Source organism: Oreochromis niloticus, unplaced genomic scaffold (assembly GCF_001858045.2).
Source record: "Oreochromis niloticus isolate F11D_XX unplaced genomic scaffold, O_niloticus_UMD_NMBU tig00006724_pilon, whole genome shotgun sequence".
NCBI classification, from domain to species: domain Eukaryota; kingdom Metazoa; phylum Chordata; class Actinopteri; order Cichliformes; family Cichlidae; genus Oreochromis; species Oreochromis niloticus.
This window is the reverse complement of record NW_020328138.1, coordinates 1375-18732: the sequence shown is the minus strand read 5'-3', so window position 1 is coordinate 18732 and position 17358 is coordinate 1375. Positions and strand designations below refer to the sequence as shown.

At 40.9% G+C, this 17358-nt stretch overlaps 1 protein-coding gene across 1 annotated transcript; it reads left to right on the top strand.

The window, feature by feature from the left end:
* Positions 1–5512: 5512 nt before the first annotated feature.
* LOC109198001 (zinc finger BED domain-containing protein 1-like) lies at positions 5513–7508 on the top strand. Its single transcript, XM_019353694.2, has 2 exons — positions 5513–6547; positions 6637–7508. Exons 1-2 carry the CDS (start codon positions 6080–6082, stop codon positions 7027–7029), a joined length of 861 nt encoding a protein of 286 aa, XP_019209239.1. The 5' UTR covers positions 5513–6079; the 3' UTR covers positions 7030–7508.
* The last annotated feature ends 9850 nt before the right edge of the window (positions 7509–17358 follow it).

Sequence of the window (17358 nt, the reverse complement as noted above, 5' to 3'; positions counted from 1 at the left end):
GGGCCCTTCCAATAAGTGTGATAGGGGTAGCCAAGCTTCTGATTATTACACTCTATATCTACCATTGGATTGTAACCTACCCAGACATCATATCCCCGCCATGAACTGTCTAAACCTTTACATTTAATGACAGCACAAAGGTCGAATGTATACGAGACTGTAGACCCTTTAACGTGGTCCAACTCTATACCGCCATAATAATCAAAACACTCATCTGATTTACCTGTTTCCCTACGTTTGGTTCGCTTCGCCGTGGCCTGTGATGGTGGAGTCGCCGGAATGGATTCGGGTCTGTCTATGGGCAATTCACTTATAAGAAAGATCACAGTTACAATAACAACAGTTATCACACCTAACACTACCATTTCTCTCCAATTTCCCCTTAACCAGCCTAGACAAGTTGACATGATATAAATTTAGATGAAAGGCTTGTCTGTTTCATCTTTTCCCACACAGAAGGCTTCTCTGCAGAGCATCAAATCATTTGTGCTGTTCACAGAATCACAATTCCATCGCTGGACTTCCTCTGCGCTGTCACTTTTGGAGCTTGGCACGCTCCCTCAGGTTCTCATGTTCCAACGCTGCTGAAGGTTTTAAGGCAGAGCACGTCGTACACCTTAGTTGTCTTCCTCAACGTCAACGTCGACACTCTTTCATTTTATTTAAGATTTTGCTGTGCAGAGTCTCCTCATGACAATCTCCTGCGCGATGTCTGCTGTGCTGAAGGTGATCTCTGATCCTCCTGAAGACTCTCTCTTGGCCTCAGCTCCCATCTTGTAGACGATCTCCTCAGTCACTCCTTCTCGTCATGGCACCTCACGACATCTACAGATTTAAAAATAACACTCCTCTCCCCACATGGCTTTCACCATGTGTCAACTTCCCAATGAGACATAGAATGTTGCACAGTCTCCCTAAAACAATCTCCAGGGTTTCCCACTTGGAGCAGCCATACTCCAACCTGCAACCCTGTGTAAAAACATCAGTCAGCAATTAAATGTTTAGCTTGTCTAACTCCCAGCTCCACCTGGAGCCTATATCCTGGAAGACAAATCTGTTAAATCAAACTTCACATTTTCAACCGACTATAGATCATAAGAATAATAAAGTATTCAGCATAAAAGACAAGCATCATGTGCAGGTTTTCTCAAATCATTAAATCACTATTATTACCATAATTTGTCCCAAATCATGAATCATCCCAATTTAGTCCACAATTTAATCGGTGACTTTCCTTAAGCAATGTCACTCCACTTACTATGAGCTCAGTAGTGGCCAGCTAATGAGCCCATATTCAACTATTCCATAAACACTGCATCTCTTATTTGTTTTCTCATGTCACTTGTCCGTTTTCTGCTGAAACCTCTACATGCACTCTTAGAAAAAACAAACATTAACAAAACAGATGGACAATCCTGATGGTCAGGCGCAGGTCGACAGGTTCCAGAGGTGCTGTAAAAGGTCATAAAGTTAAGCCTGCTGTAAAAGGAATGACACTGGTTTCAACACAGGATGTGTTTCACATTATTTTCACTTCTCCTCTGTAATAATCAACATTTTTCCAAGAACACAGTGTAATAGCATAATCAACATATAGCCTGTAAACACAGTTCCCTTCACTCATAAACCCAGTAATCCTGTAGTAGAAAGAACATTAACCATTAGTGTGTCCTGCTGTAACTCACATAATCAAACTCATGATTAACTCTCTGCTGTAGAAAAGAAATGTAAATGTTAACGCTGCGCACAAGCCCATGAATAACACACCCCTGATAGATTGACAAACACAGAAAGTGGCATTTAAAAGGTTAAATCGTCACGCAACCCAGGATGCTGCTGTCATCTTCCTGCTCCTGTAAAAAGAAACACATAAATTCATCCACCCTTTGTCCTGTCTAGGTGGAGGTTAACCTTGAGTAGTGGTCAAGTCTTGTCAGCTATTGTCAGCTTTTACCAGTCAGTCAGTTTTTTCTCTCACTCATTCATTCATTCATTCTTTCTTTGCTGGTAGTGAAAATTATCATCGCATTTTCATTTCCACCCACAGCAAAATGACGTCATTTCAAAAGAAAAGAAGAATTTAAATCGGATTTCCTCGCTGAATCCTTTTTGGGCCGGGACTCTCATTTTCTAATTGTCCCAAATAAGTGGCTTTCTCCTGAGCCCATTATAATTTTGGAGAAACTCACTTGCAACGGTTTTCTCGACATGTTGTATAGTGCTTTTAATTCCCGACGTGCAGATCTGCTTAAAGAAAAGAAATTCACAAACACAAGTCAGTGCACTTGTTCAAAACAAAAATAAAACAAAAATAACAAACAAAACTGTCAAACAAAACTATCAAACAAAACTCCCAGTGCACTGTCCAAAAAACAAAAACAAAATAAAAATAACAGATCAACATGAAAAACAAAATTAAATAAAAATACAGAAGCCCGGTCTTAGGACTTGTCCCAGAATATTATTTTTCTAATGGGTGAAAACACACCAAATCTAAAACTTGGTGCCATGGTACAACCTTCCCCATACATCAGAAACAAAAACAAAACAAAACAAAAAACAAAAAATCTGCTAGTTTTATTCATTTAAACTCTGGCTGCAGGATTCTGTTCACCCCTGTTATCATGTTCCCCAAAATAATACTAATTCAGTTGTCTATGTATCACTTCTCAACCCACTCAATAAACCAGACAGGATGATGGTAACAGTATTACCTACTTAAAATTGTGTTTGGTCCTAATGAGCTTCATTGCTTGTGTGTGTGTGTTAGTCGGGTTAATACATTTACTATCTCTGTGTGTTCTTTATGTACCTTCCCCTTTTTTCTGAAACAAAACTCTGTTCACTCCAAATTTTGTTTCAGAAACATCTAAATGAAAACCTCTGTCATAGTCAGGCACAGCTAAACCCCAAATGCTTGCAGGTTGCCATCGGCAACCACGCTGTGTGTTATTAACCCCTTCTACAAATACCCTCTTTTGATGTGTAACACTCTCTGTATGATTTCATATTCTCTGTAGTGCATATCATGTGCATGTGTGGTGTCACCTTTCCATTTTCTCTAAGAGTACTCTTGCATACCTCAGTGCTTGTCTTCCTCCCCCTTTTGTGGTGGTCTGGACACTTTGTCAATCCTCCACTTCAAGGCAGTCGTTTGTCTCCCCAGATTCCTTAACCCAATTTGATTCCCCACACTAAAACAGCATTCCTCTTCCTTCACTCTGGTCCTCTCTCTCCAGTCTTCTCTCCCACTTTGCAGTCCAATGGCAGTCAGTCTTCTTCAGCTTCGTCCCGTGTATCTCTTTGTCCCACTGTCTCTTTCATTGCCATCTTGCTCCAAACATGGCAAATGTCAAACTCAGACAGTCTTCTCAAAGGTCCTTCACACAAGGTGAGGTTGCAGCTTGCTGGAAACGCATCTCCATTCATCCAATCAAGATGATGGATCTTCTCTTTCTGATGTCGTTTGCCCATAGTGCTGCTGGACCTCTCTGCTCAGGACTCTGGTATTGTCTCTTGGACTGCTGTCCACTCTTGATGTTCATGCTGTGCTTCTGGTAGTGCACTCTGTGTCTTCAGGGAGAGATTAGCTTCCTTGGAGCTTGCTTTTTCAGGATGAGGACAGGAAGCTGCAAAACAATTCAGCCAAAAAATTCTGGCTGGGTGTTTCTATTTTTAATTTCTAATGATCTTAACCTATAATTTTCTTCCGACTGCCGCCCATGGAGAATTGATCCAGGTCCGTTCCCCACCTGTAATTGACAGACTGAGAGACTTTCATTATTCACTGTGACTGCACATGTTTTCATCACTCCTAAAGCAACACATCTCCGCTTATTTTGTTTTGAACTCTACTGACTTTAAACCCCAAAAATGAAATTTTTTATTTGTTCTTAACCGCAAAAAATCTTCTTGATGTTGTTGTTAATTATTTTCACCCACAATACTCCAAATTATGTTTTCTTTCTTTCAGCAGGGGAAGAAGGTGACCTGTAGTGTCACTGCTTTCCCCAGTTGGAGACAATTTTCCCACTCACACTTCCACACTTTTTATTTTCTTTGTTGTCATTATTTTCTTTCTCTCTCTTTTTTTTTTTTTTCCCACACCCACACATTAACCTGTAAACTCACTCCTCCAAGCTCATTTTTCTTTCACCCCAACAGCTCTCATACAATCAGCAAACAAATTCTCCATTCATCCTTGAGTACTTGGTCACCTTTAAATGTCACTGTTAATTTTATCAATTTATTTATTATTACATTAACACTAATCCACTGTTTAGTTTTTTCTTTAATTACTTTAGTTCATTTTTCTCCTATTTGATCACTTTGATTTCTTAATTATTATCATTTCACAGGAAATCAACTAATGTACTTTTTCTCCCTCTTTTGTCATCAAGGAATTCACACACACACACAGGCTGGTCACTCGCCCCCACCTTTCTTTCTCTCTCTCTCTCTCTCACTCACACACACACACACACACATTTTACTCCTCCTTTGTTCCACCTGTGAACCCGCCCCCTGAGGCTGGCTCACACACACCTCATGCTTCTCACAGTCCCATTCAAACTTTCTGCGAGACACCTTCTCTGCTGATACAGGACAACGCCCTGATCAGCACGAAGAGTGGATATGGTCCACTTTTAGAACTGAACAAAAACAAAATTATAAACTCACGATCTTCAGATCGCAGCCTTTAACCGCGATTTCTCTTCTGTCTCAAAACACAGTCAAATTCAATCCCCAATAAACTCAGAATACACAACATTTAGTGGCACGGCCTCCCGTCCACATACAGCACAAAAAACACAATCTTATACTCAAATCTCTTAGTTCCTACACACACTCACACTTTTCCCCAAACACACACTTTTAGACGCGAATTCTTTTTGTTACTTTAATTGACTCCCGTACTTCAAAGGAGACGCCGATTCTAACGGCGGTTTCACACACACTACGCAGTCTACACACACTGCAGTCAGGTTATCAACCGCGACTAGGATCCAACACCTAGCTTTAGTTATTTAAGGCACCCTCAGTGCCCAGGTCACCACCCCGGCTATCCTGTCCCACAGGTCCCAACGACGCGTCCGAAGGAGGGCGTAGTTGCCAAACTCTGAGCACACAGCCCTCAGCTGCGACGAGGCCTCTCAGCCCCGCTTTCTAACTAATAGTAACGGGAGGCAGATTTCATGCTGTCACAGCCCACCACCTCTCCTACAGCCAAAACAGCTTCCTCCACCGAGCAATTCACAGTCGGTATAAGTTTGACAGCATGACGGCGTGTCAGCTTCTCAAACTCTGCTCCACCCTCAACAGCGGGCATTGTGCCAAGCCAAGCCGGTAGCAAAAGCTACCAAACCAGCCGGCAACAAACAAAACACACCAACAACCGTGTGTCGAGAGAAGAAACACACCTGACAGTGAAAATAGAAAAGAGGAACTCGAAAACAGAAATCCACTCACTCCGACACTCCCGTCCCCAGCTCCATGCACTCCGCCATTCACTCAGAGAGAGAGAGTGAGAGAGAGAGAGAGAGAGAGAGAGTGAGTGTGTGTGCGTGCGTGTGCATGCATGTATGCGCGAGCCTGTGTATCACTCTCTCCCACAAACACACCACACTATTATTTATCTTGTTCTTTACTGCTGTTAATTCTAGATATGTTATGTCAACCCCACACTGATTTACCCACCTCTTCTTATGTATTTTCTTTTTTGTTTTTGTCTTATGGTCTTATGTTCTTGTATGTCATGATGTATGTAACAATAGCTTTGGCAACACTGTTCCCATAGTCATGCTAATAAAGCAACTTTGAATTTGAGAGAGAGAGAGAAATGGTAAAACCTTGCATCATAACTGCAATTGTATGTCTAACACTAATTTTACTTTTTACTTTATTTTTTTTTCCCTCCAGAAAATGCAATCAAAGATGGTAGAGTATCAAGAGCAATTGGGCTGTGCAAGAAGTTGGTGGGACACTTCTCGCACAGTTGGAAGAAAAAGGCAGCACTCACTGAGGCACAGAAGGAGCTTAAGCTTCCTGAGCACTCTCTCATTACTGAGTGCCCTACAAGATGGGGTTCAAAGAGAAAATGATTGCCAGAGTGCTGGAACAGATGAAAGCCATATCGCAGGTATTGACAGGTGACCGACATGCACGCTCCCTCATCCCAACCTGGCAGGATGCTGAAGTGTTGGAGTCCATTCATAAGGCACTGCATCCTCTCTCCGAATTTACTGATGCTCTTTCTGGAGAAGAGTATGTGAGCATCTCCTACCTCAAGCCAGTTCTCCATCTTCTGGCAACATCAGTCTTGGCTGAAGATGCTGAGGACACTGATCTGACTAGATCAATTAAAACCAAGGTCCTGGCATACCTCAACGACAAGTATAGTGACCTCAACACCCAGGAGCTTTTGGATGTTGCGTCGTTCATGGACCCTAGGTTCAAAACGCAATACATCAGCGCAGACAACCTTCCTGCCATTAAGGCCCGACTGAAGACAGAAATGGTGGAATCGGCTAGACGTACACATAATCAGGTAAATCCTTGAAAATTATATTTCCACAAACACATAATATTTATATATAAGCTAACTGCAAAACTAATGTCTCTCTTCCCATCTGGCAGGAGAAGAGGTCTCGCACTGAAACTGCTCAAAATTCTCCAAGTGCACAGGCCTCTGGGGGAAAGGCAAAGAAGACTCTTGGTAGTCTTTTTAAAACCAGTGCGGCCTCTTCAGCTTTGCCTCTGCCACTTGAAGATGTCGTGGAGGCAGAGTTGAATAGTTACCTGTTGACCCCTGTCATTGACGGAGAGGATGATCCCTTAGCCTGGTGGAAGGTGCACAACATTCACTTTCCACGACTGTGCAAGATGGCCCGCAAATATCTGTGTGTGCCAGCCACAAGTGCCCCCTCAGAGCGTCTGTTCAGCACTGGAGGGAATATAGTGACCTGCACTCGCTCATCCTTAAAGCCAGCAAAAGTAGATATGCTGGTCTTCCTAGCAAAAAACCTGTGAGCTAGGATGATTATGGCTAGCTGAGCCATACTCATTGTGCACTTTAGTTTGTGCTGTGTTGCTGTTACTTACTGCAGATAATCAAGATGTTCAGCCAATTTTAATTTAAAGGCGTGTTTGTGTGTGTGTTTATACAATTGCTATTATGTTTGCACTTTATGTGTAATGTTACTGACTGCAGAGATCAGTAAGATGTGTGTATTTTTTATTTATTAGTTTTATTTATTTAATATTATTTTTTAATTTAATGACTGTCTAGTAGTTCACAGATGTCGAAAAACTGAGTGTGGTAAAGCCACTGATTTTTTTATGTATATTTCTGCAATCTGCACATTGTACTGACTTTCATTTTAATGTTTACACCAGGGTTCCTTGTCAGCACTTTATGCTCAGATGTTTGTAAGCTAAAAATAAACTATTGTGTATGTTCAAATATACTGTTGTGATTGAAGAAGTTAAATAAAAATGTCAGTCATCAATTCATGCATCACCTCATGTCATCATAACAGAGGTCTGTCTTCCAAGAAAGAACAGTTTAAAATTAATGTAATATAGTATTGGCCATACTATATGATGTATTGCTTGTCTTTGTTTAATAATACAGAAGACAAAGACCTTAAAAAATAATCGCATATCGCATCGCAATCGCAATATTGGGGCAAAAAATCGCAATTAGATTATTTTCCATAATCGTTCAGCCCTAGTTTTAAGGCTGTAAAACGTAAAACCCATCACTGCACACTTTATACACTTTTCCCAGACAGGAATCCGTGAAACAGCGAGGCTGCAAAAGGTGAACCGCGTTATAGCGAGGGACCACTGTAATTGTGAAGATAAGTCACAACATACCCTTCGTAAATACTAATATATAGAGACCCTTACCAGCAATCATTCATGTATTTTTTTATATCCTGTGGCTTTTTTCCACGGTTTGTTGACATGCTGTGTAGATGTGTACTGATATCGACATAACGGGGAAACATCTGACTTTGACTATTGTTCACCTGTAGTTTGAATGCTGGACATTTGCCTGTTTAAATCATAAGAACTGTCACTATACAGAGATGTGCTTCTGAGTGTGGACGATGTGTCTTCTGCATGCAGTAATGCAGTTCTGCTTGTGCTGAGTGATGTAAACAAACAATCGATCTACGCTCTTCAAACATCAAAATTGATCATTTGATTTTTTTATGACACAGCAATTGGTGAGTGTTCCCACCCTCTGCTCTTTGTAACTAAACGTAATCTTTCCGTTTTCGTATTTTGGACATGATTTTTGAGCCCACCTTTGCAGTAGCAATTGACTGCAAAATAAAGCTACCGTAAATGTACAACCCTACATCCGGTCTTAAAACAGGAAATTATCATTTTCTCATGCACAGGGTCTATTGCTGCTCATTACTTTGGCTCCTCGCGAATTTTGTGTCTTCTGATTCTGGCCAGGGTCTTATTACAAGCCCAAGTAGTTATTGTGCTGTAATTCACTTTTACGTCTCTAAAGTTGGTTACATATGGCATACAAGAGTTAATGGTGGTACTGACGGCAAGATCATCATCCATACAAACCCCACACAAACTGTCTCACTGGCACATGAAAATTAAAATCTGGTAACACCAGGAGCATTAGAGAAGGTAAACAATCTACCATTGTAAGATTCTTTTTTTCTTCTTTCTTTTACATAACTGGGGGGAGGTGCCACCCCATCATGAGGGCATTTATTAATCGTTTCAAGCCATCTTGGATGGAATTCCCCGACACTCTCTTGCCATGTGTCCACTGGCTCCACACTTACTACAGATGGGTCGCCCTTGTTCATTCCACTTATGCCGTGGCCGTTCCACCGGCCGTGAAATTTGTTTTGTCGCTGGGGGTGGCTCAGACACTTCAGCACATCTCCTATACTGAGAGGAACTAACGACTTCTCCGTCGTTTTGTACATAACTGTTTTTGGGCCAAATAAAATGTAAGTAGGGATTAAAACAGCAGAATTAATGATTACCGGTGCTAGAAATGCTAGCACTTGATGCAGTGTTTTGATTCTGTTGCCACTCGTACCCACAATGCAATGCGCAAAAGTCAAGTGGTCTGTCAATCTCTATAGTGTGTGAGGCTGTGTAAGTAAAGGGTGGCTTGCCTTACTCGCCCACGTGTGACAAACCATCTGTTGGTGGTTGTGGATTTGACACCTTAGCATTGTGAAAGTGGGGAAACATGCTTCTGGCTGGCCATAAGATTTCTGCTTTCAACTTAGAATCTCAGTTCTAAATGAAATTCAAAATGTTTTTTGTTAGTATGGCTAATGTATACTTTGACTAATAAGGCAAACATACACACACAAGAACAACAACACAGAGAAGAAGAAGAGGGGGTAGTTTACTACACCCCATAAAAACGCGATCATTAATCTTCCAACTGTATCTTTCTGTTCTGACTTTTGAGTCCTTGTTTGTTTATTGAGCCAGACTTTGGGAATCACACTGTTGTGAGAAAAGGGTAAGGTGTGAGAGACTAAATCATTACACACAAAACTTCACAAATCTAAAGAGTGTGTGAGACTGTTAGCTGTGTTGTGCCAGCAATAAACTTATCTACAATGTGTTAGTAAAGAGCAGTGTTGGGTAAGTTACTTTAAATTAGTAACTTAGTTACATTACTAGTTACTTGTATCAAAAGTAACTCCGCCCCAGCTTCCACTCCAGTCAGTTCACTTGCCTGCTGTTCAGCTTCCACTCCAGTCAGTTAATTCACCTGCTCTCCAGTCTGCTCCTGTCCAGTCAGTCCACTCTTGCTGCAGCATTTTGGATTAACTGAAGGCTTTTCAGTGAGTTTTTAGGACTTCCTGATAATAGTGAATTACAGTAGTCCAGCCTGGAAGTAATAAATGCATGAACTAGTTTTTTAGCATCACTCCGAGACAGGATATTTCTAATTTTAGAGATGTTGCGCAAGTGGAAGAAAGCAGTCTTACATATTTGTTTAATATGTGCGTTGAAGGACATGTCCTGGTCAAAAATGACTCCAAGGTTCCTCACAGCGTTACTGGAGGCCAAGGTAATGCCATCCAGAGTAAGAATCTGGTTAGATACCATATTTCTAAGATTTTCAGGGTCGAGTACAATAACCTCAGTTTTATCTGAATTAAGAAGCAGAAAGTTAGCGGCCATCCAGGTCTTTATGTCTTTAAGACATTCCTGTAGTTTAACTAATTGGTGTGTGTTACCTGGCTTCATGGACAGATAGAGCTGAGTGTCATCTGCATAGCAGTGAAAATGTATGCTATGTCTTCTAATGATGCTGCCTAGGGGAAGCATGTATAATGTAAACAGCATTTGTCCTAGCACCGAACCCTGTGGAACTGCATAATTGACCTTAGTGTGTGAAGAGGACTCTCCATTTACATGAACAAATTGGAGTCTATTAGATAGATATGATACAAACCACTGCAGCGCAGTACCTGTAATACCTACAGCATGTTCTAATTGCTCTAATAGGATATTATGGTCAACAGTATCGAACGCAGCACTGAGGTCTAGCAGGAGAAGCACAGAGATGAGTCCACTGTCAGAGGCCATAAGAAGATCATTTGTAACCTTCACTAAAGCTGTTTCTGTGCTGTGATGAGCTCTGAAACCTGACTGAAACTCTTCAAATAAGCCATTCCTCTGCAGATGATCTGTTAGCTGTTTGACAACTACTCTTTCAAGGATGTTTGATATGAAAGGAAGGTTGGAGATTGGCCTATAATTAGCTAAGACAGCTGGGTCTAGGGATGGCTTTTTGAGTAAAGGTTTAGCTACAGCCACCTTGAAGGCCTGTGGTACATAGCCGATTATTAGAGATGAGTTGATCATATTTAAGATTGAAGAATTAATTAATGGCAGGACTGCTTGGAGCAGTTTTGTAGGAATGGGGTCTAAAAGACACGTTGATGGTTTGGAGGAAGTAATTATTGAAGTTAACTCAGAAAGATCAATTGGAGAAAAAGAGTCTAAATGAATATCAATGGTACTGAGAGTAGCTGTAGATAATATTACATCTGTGGGATGATTATTGGTAATTTTTTCTCTAATGATAAAAATTTTATTTGTGAAGAAGTTCATGAAGTCATTACTAGTTAACGTTAAAGGGATGTTGGCTCAGTAGAGCGGACTTTTTGTCAGCCTGGCTACAGTGCTGAAGAGAAACCTGGGGTTGTTCTTATTTTCTTCAATCAGTGATGAATAGTAAGATGTTCTGGCTTTGCGGAGGGCTTTCTTATAAAGCAACAAACTATTTCTCCAGGCTAAATGATCATCTTCGAAATTTGTGACACGCCATTTCCTCTCCAGCTTACGAGTTATCTGCTTTAGGCTATGTGTTTGAGAATTATACCACGGAGTCAGGTACTTCTGATTTGAGACCTTAGTTTTCACCGGAGCTACAGTATCCAGAGTCGTACGTAGTGAGGAGGTAAAATTATTAACAAGATGATCGACCTCTGTTGGAGTAGCGTTCAGATAGCTGCTCTGCTCTATGTTGGTACAGGGCATTGAAGATGATAACAGTGGGTGGATTATATTCTTAAACTTAGTTACAGCACTTTCAGAAAGACATCTACTTTGATAAAGTCTACTCTCCACTGCTGTGTAATCAATTATTGTAAATGTAAATGTTATCAGGAAATGATCAGACAGGAGGTGGTTTTCAGGAAACACTGTTAAATCTTCAGTTTCTATGCCATATGTTAAAACAAGATCTAGGGTGTGATTAAAGTGGTGGGTGGGTTCTTTTACATTTTGAGAGAAGCCAATTGAGTCTAATAACAGATTAAATGCCATGTTGAGGCTGTCATTCTTAGCATCTACATGGATGTTAAAATCACCCACAATAATTATTTTATCTGAGCTGAGCACTAAATCAGATAAAAAGTCTGAGAAATCAGACAGAAACTCTGTGTAAGGCCCAGGTGGACGATAGATGATAAGAAGTAAGACTGGTTTCTGAGTTTTACAGCTGGGGTGGACGAGGCTAAGCATCAGGCTTTCAAATGAATTAAAAGTCTGTCTTGGTCTTTCGTTGATAAATAGGCTGGTGTGAAAAATTGCTGCCACACCGCCCCCTCGGCCTGTGCTTCGAGGTTTCTGGTAGTTAGAATGACTCGGGGGTGTTGATTCATTTAAACTAACATAATCATCCTGCTGCAACCAGGTTTCTGTAAGGCAGAGTAAATCGATTTGTTGATCAATTATTAAGTCATGTACTAACAGAGACTTGGAGGAGAGAGACCTAATATTTAATAATCCACATTTCACTGTTTTACTCTTTGGTTCAGATGTGGATACTGTATTGTTCTTTCTTTGTGATTTTTTATGTTTAAGTTGTTTATTGCTGGTTTTTAGTTTGTTTTTTTGTCTGTTTGGGAGCTGACACAGTCTCAATGGAGATGGGTTTTTGGGGGTTAGCAGGAGGAGAGAAGCTGCAGAGAGGCGTGTAAGACTGCAACTCTGCTTCCTGGTCCCAACTCTGGATAGTCATATTTTGGGGGGTTTAATAAATTGGTCCATATTTCTAGAAATGAGAGCTGCTCCATCCAAAGTGGGATGGATGCCGTCTCTCCTAACAAGACCAGGTTTCCTCCAGAAGGTTTGCCAATTATCTATGAAGCCCACATCGTTTTTCGGATTCTAAACTGACCGCAGGTGTGAATGTGAGTGTGGATGATTGTCTTTCTATGTTAACCCTGGGCAGTTTAACTTGTACCCCTCACTTCATGGTAGCGCAATAAGTGGGAGAACACCTATTCCGACACCCATATCTTAGATTAAGCTAATAGTATTAGTGCGCTGTTATCAAACGTTACCTGGATTATGGGTATATTCAAAACTTTACATGGAAGAGATAAGAGTGCGTGCGTATATGCTCACTTCTGACGATGATAATATGATAAGGTGTTATCTCATCTGTACTTGAAAGTACTTCAAACACCACATGCACATGCAATGTTATCTGTGTGTCTAACGATCTATAAGTGAGCAAAGACAGTGTTATAAATATTTTGAGTCATTTCTATGCCTTGAAAGTACTTACTCAGTACTTACTCAGCGCACACACAGATATTATATTCAAAATCATAACGGTCACGCCTTCGATTTCTTACCGCTACTTTTCGTACAGCATCCAGGAAATGACGTAGACTGTTTCTACTGCATCATTTGCATTTTACATTCACTCTGTGGGCACATCTCCGCTAAAATCTCATATAAACCATTTCTACAATCACCAAACACAACGAAAACAAGCCATGATTAAAAGAGCAGTTACGTAAATGCACACAAGTCCACTAAACAAACAAAACTGAACCACAAATTCATCAGACCTCATGTAACCGGATAAAGAAAGGCTGGTTATCTTCCAGAGCTATCACCGATTCCAAACACCAAGCTTCACCGCGCTCTGACTAAAATTCACTGAAAGAGCCGCAAAAGAAGACCACAAAAACCACCACAGTTATCTAGAGAATCTAAAGAACAGCACAAATTCCAAAGCATGTAAAACACAAGAGCTGTGTCAAATGTTTCACTTGATTTATACGTTATTTATACCTCGAGCACCCTTTTTTCTTTCTTAATCATTTTTTTTGTTTTTTTTCTCCTAATGTATTCCTTTTTTGTTTACCGACTTGTATTTGTATACATGAGTTGTAAAAGATACTGCAAGCTGTGACATTTTTCCTGCCCTTTCTATAACTTCATTATTATGTATATTTGTTCTTTAGTTGTTCAACTTCAAAAAGTAAAAAAAGAAAAAAATATTGGCTCAAAAAGTATTTTTAGGCCTGTTAATAAAATTAAATAATTTCTGCTGTTTAATACCTAAAAAATTCAACTGACATGGTGTTCAATGTGTGCAAAATTGGGCCTTTTTGTTCAACGTCTGGATATTTATGTGTTGGCAGTGCTGTAATTTTTCACGGTTTCACTTTAGAAACATAAAACTTTGCACAGATGATGTTTATACTGAATTTCGGGAATTAAAGGTCTGCAGCTCAGACACAAGCATTTCACTACATGTTGTACCCTGTATGATTGTGTATGTGACAAATAAAGGTTGTTTGTTTCTTTGTTTGTTGTGAAATGTGAACTGAAGCATGTTTTTAAAAGGGTTATATGTTAAAAAAACTAAATAAAAAAATCAGGCGGGAATAAAATCTACTCACTTTTTCTGTGTTCCAGTCTCAGTAACTTTGACACAGTAATATCTGCTGCAATATTTACACCTCTGATGACATTTCACAAGTGTTAGCTTTCTTTTGATACCACGATTGTATACACAGAGTTTGTAATTGCACTCAATTAATTTTGGGCATTTCATTTTCGAGCAGGAAGCTCAGAAAACCCTTTGGGGCTCAGGTTAAAGAACTGGACCACTACAGGTTTTAGAAAACCCATCCAGAATAATTTTGTCCATCTGGGCCCATATAGGGACATCAAAGGTCAAAACTTCTGTTGCCCTGTGGAGGTTAAGCGTGGGTTTGCCCTGCTCACACACTCCCGCCCACAACTACCCACTGTGAGCCCATGCAAGTAATAACGTTTTGGCACATTACTTATGATAAGAAGCCACCATGAGGGGAAATACAGTTGTGGAGAAGATGAAACCAAAGCACCTGTTTGATTACACTGTCAGAAATATGAGGCTGGGAGGAGGCGACTGATGCAAAGCCCCAGGGAAAAGGAAAGTTAACGATTTTTTCATTCCAAAAAATCATTTATACAGTTCAGTGGTCTACAGACAGACTGAAGAGAGAAACAAAGCTAGTATCGATCTGATACCAATACCAGTGCTGGTTTGTCAATATTATAAATATTTGGATCAAGCCGCCCACCTACAGACTCATCGACAATAGATTTGTTTGCCTTGAAATGGAACCTTTAATCTCCATATTTTGACTTTTTCACAAAGTATCGAGTTTAATGTTGAAATAGAATAGAATAAACCTTTTTATCCCACAAATGAGAAATGTGGGTGTTACACAGCAAGAGGAATATAAAATATAGAAGGAAGACGCAGAGTGGTTCTATATACATACACACAGATATACAGATAAAAGTGTACAGAGATATTTACACAAGGGGTGAATGATCCTGGTGAAATATACAGTGTAGAAACAAGCTGTAAAGTGAGCAGCAGCAATTAAAAACATTTGATATGTCAATTAAACAGGTGATGAGTGAGATAACCATGTTAAACTGGATTATAGAGTCTGACAGCTGCTGGTAAGAATGACCTGCGGTCGCGCTCCTTCCTACACTGTGGGTGTAAAAGTCCACTGCTGAAGGAGCTGCTCAATGCTCGTACAGTCTCATGCAGGGGGTGGGAGGGGACAGGTCATTATGAGGTCAAGCTCTCCTATGTCCAGTGGAATATCTGCAGCTGAGCAGTGGGTTTCGGGCAGAATGTTTCCAGGCATGTAGTCTTGGAACATCTCCAGATGGATCGTGGATAAGGCCAGGGCCATAGGCACCGTTCATGCAATCCATGTAGAACTGCAAGGGACTTCCTGTTGACAGACAGAAAAAGAGCGGTTAGTGACTTCCTTCCAAACTATTTTCTCCATGCACTTCATTCCCACGCATTTCTCCTGACCATATGCAGATACCTGGGATGTGGGTGCCATCGTATTTGATATCCATCTCATGCAGACCGGCCTCTGTGGGAGCGTACTTGTCAGCAACTGTGCCATCGTTGTTGTCTGTGATGTCAAGCTTAGCAACTTTGCCTGATGCCATTCGGACCTCACCTAAAGCAGAGGACAAAAACAATGACACACACACATCATTATGCTCAAACTATCTGTTTATTAAGTAGACTTGTTACCTGTGACCTCTCCTTTCTGGATGGTGAATGGAATCACCAGGTCAAATGGTCTCAGACTTGCCACATCCAGCCAGATCATTCCCATTGGTCGGTCTGTTGCCTGAGAGACACGCAAGTGCACACGTCAGATCACAGGTTGTCAAGAGATTGTGGCAACAGTTCTGGTTACAGCGACAACATGTCACAGACTAAATGAACACAGGAAATTAATACAGGACCTGTAACATCAGAAGGCTGTGGCTTCTTAACATTATGCAGCTCTGCTGAACTGTCCATGTGTTTCAGGCATCCCGTTTTTGACATGGAGAGAGAGAAATGAGAGAACGCACCCTCTCAGTGATGAAACACCTGCAATGAGAGACAGCAGACAATGATGCAGTCTGATGAAAGGAGACCATGTGTGCTATAGATGACAAAGGGACAACAGGGAGAAGCTGAACAAAAACTGAAGCTGAGAAGGCCGAGAGACCGGAGGCTGAGGTTTTAGATACCCAGGGCTGTTGGGGCATTTGGCTCTGTTGCATGAGCTGGTCTGACGGAGCTCCTTCCAGTACTTGGAGGGTGTAGGCAGGGATGATGGAGGGAATTGAGAGAGGGAAAAAGATAAGGCATTGGAGCGGATTAAAACGGCGTCAAAGTGATATAGCGAAACGGCTGCAGCCATCAGGACCAATCACAAAGCCTCTGTAGGGGAATGGATCTGTGCTCCAGGGCACTCGTAAATCCTGTAACCTCAGCAGTTACTGTACTGAGGAGCAACGTAAACACTCTTCATTATCAAGTTCGACTTGTAATGCGCGCCATTTCTACATCAACTGCCTATTCATCTGAAAATGTGTTCTTATACAGACCCCACTCCTTTATACCGTCTTACTGACACTCCACTGAGAAATGAGAACTTTCCTTAAATGCACTTTAAAAGTACTTCATCAGTACTAAATGGCTGAAAAATAAAAACAATTAAAAATGAAGCCAGTACAGCTGTGACAAACAATGTGATTCCTCCAAGAGTCATTCTCATATAAGCTCCCATGTCCACCTTTACAGCAGGAAAAAAAAGCTGTTTTTGGACAGCATGGGCAGTTTTTCACAGCAACACAACATATGCGACTTTATTGGCTTTAACAAAGATATTCAATCAGGGCTTTGGCATCTGGGACTGCTTATGCATTTACTTCAGTCGGTGGCATCTGTCACTCTTATTAGCACTCACTTAAATTGCTTATGTAGAATTTGAGAAAAGCTTATCTTGGGTCTTGCCCACGTCCTATCTACTCGAGTTATCTCGCCCATAGGTGCTTCATGTCGTTGACTTGACGCAGCTTAAGACTCATCATAAGACACTACTGCTTCTCTAACTCGAGGGTCATTCTTGACAACTGTACTCTGCCTGTTTGCGATTGTTTTGACTGAGACTGAAAACTCAGTTTTATTCATGAAAGTTGCCAAAACAGCATGTAGGCACGTAGGAT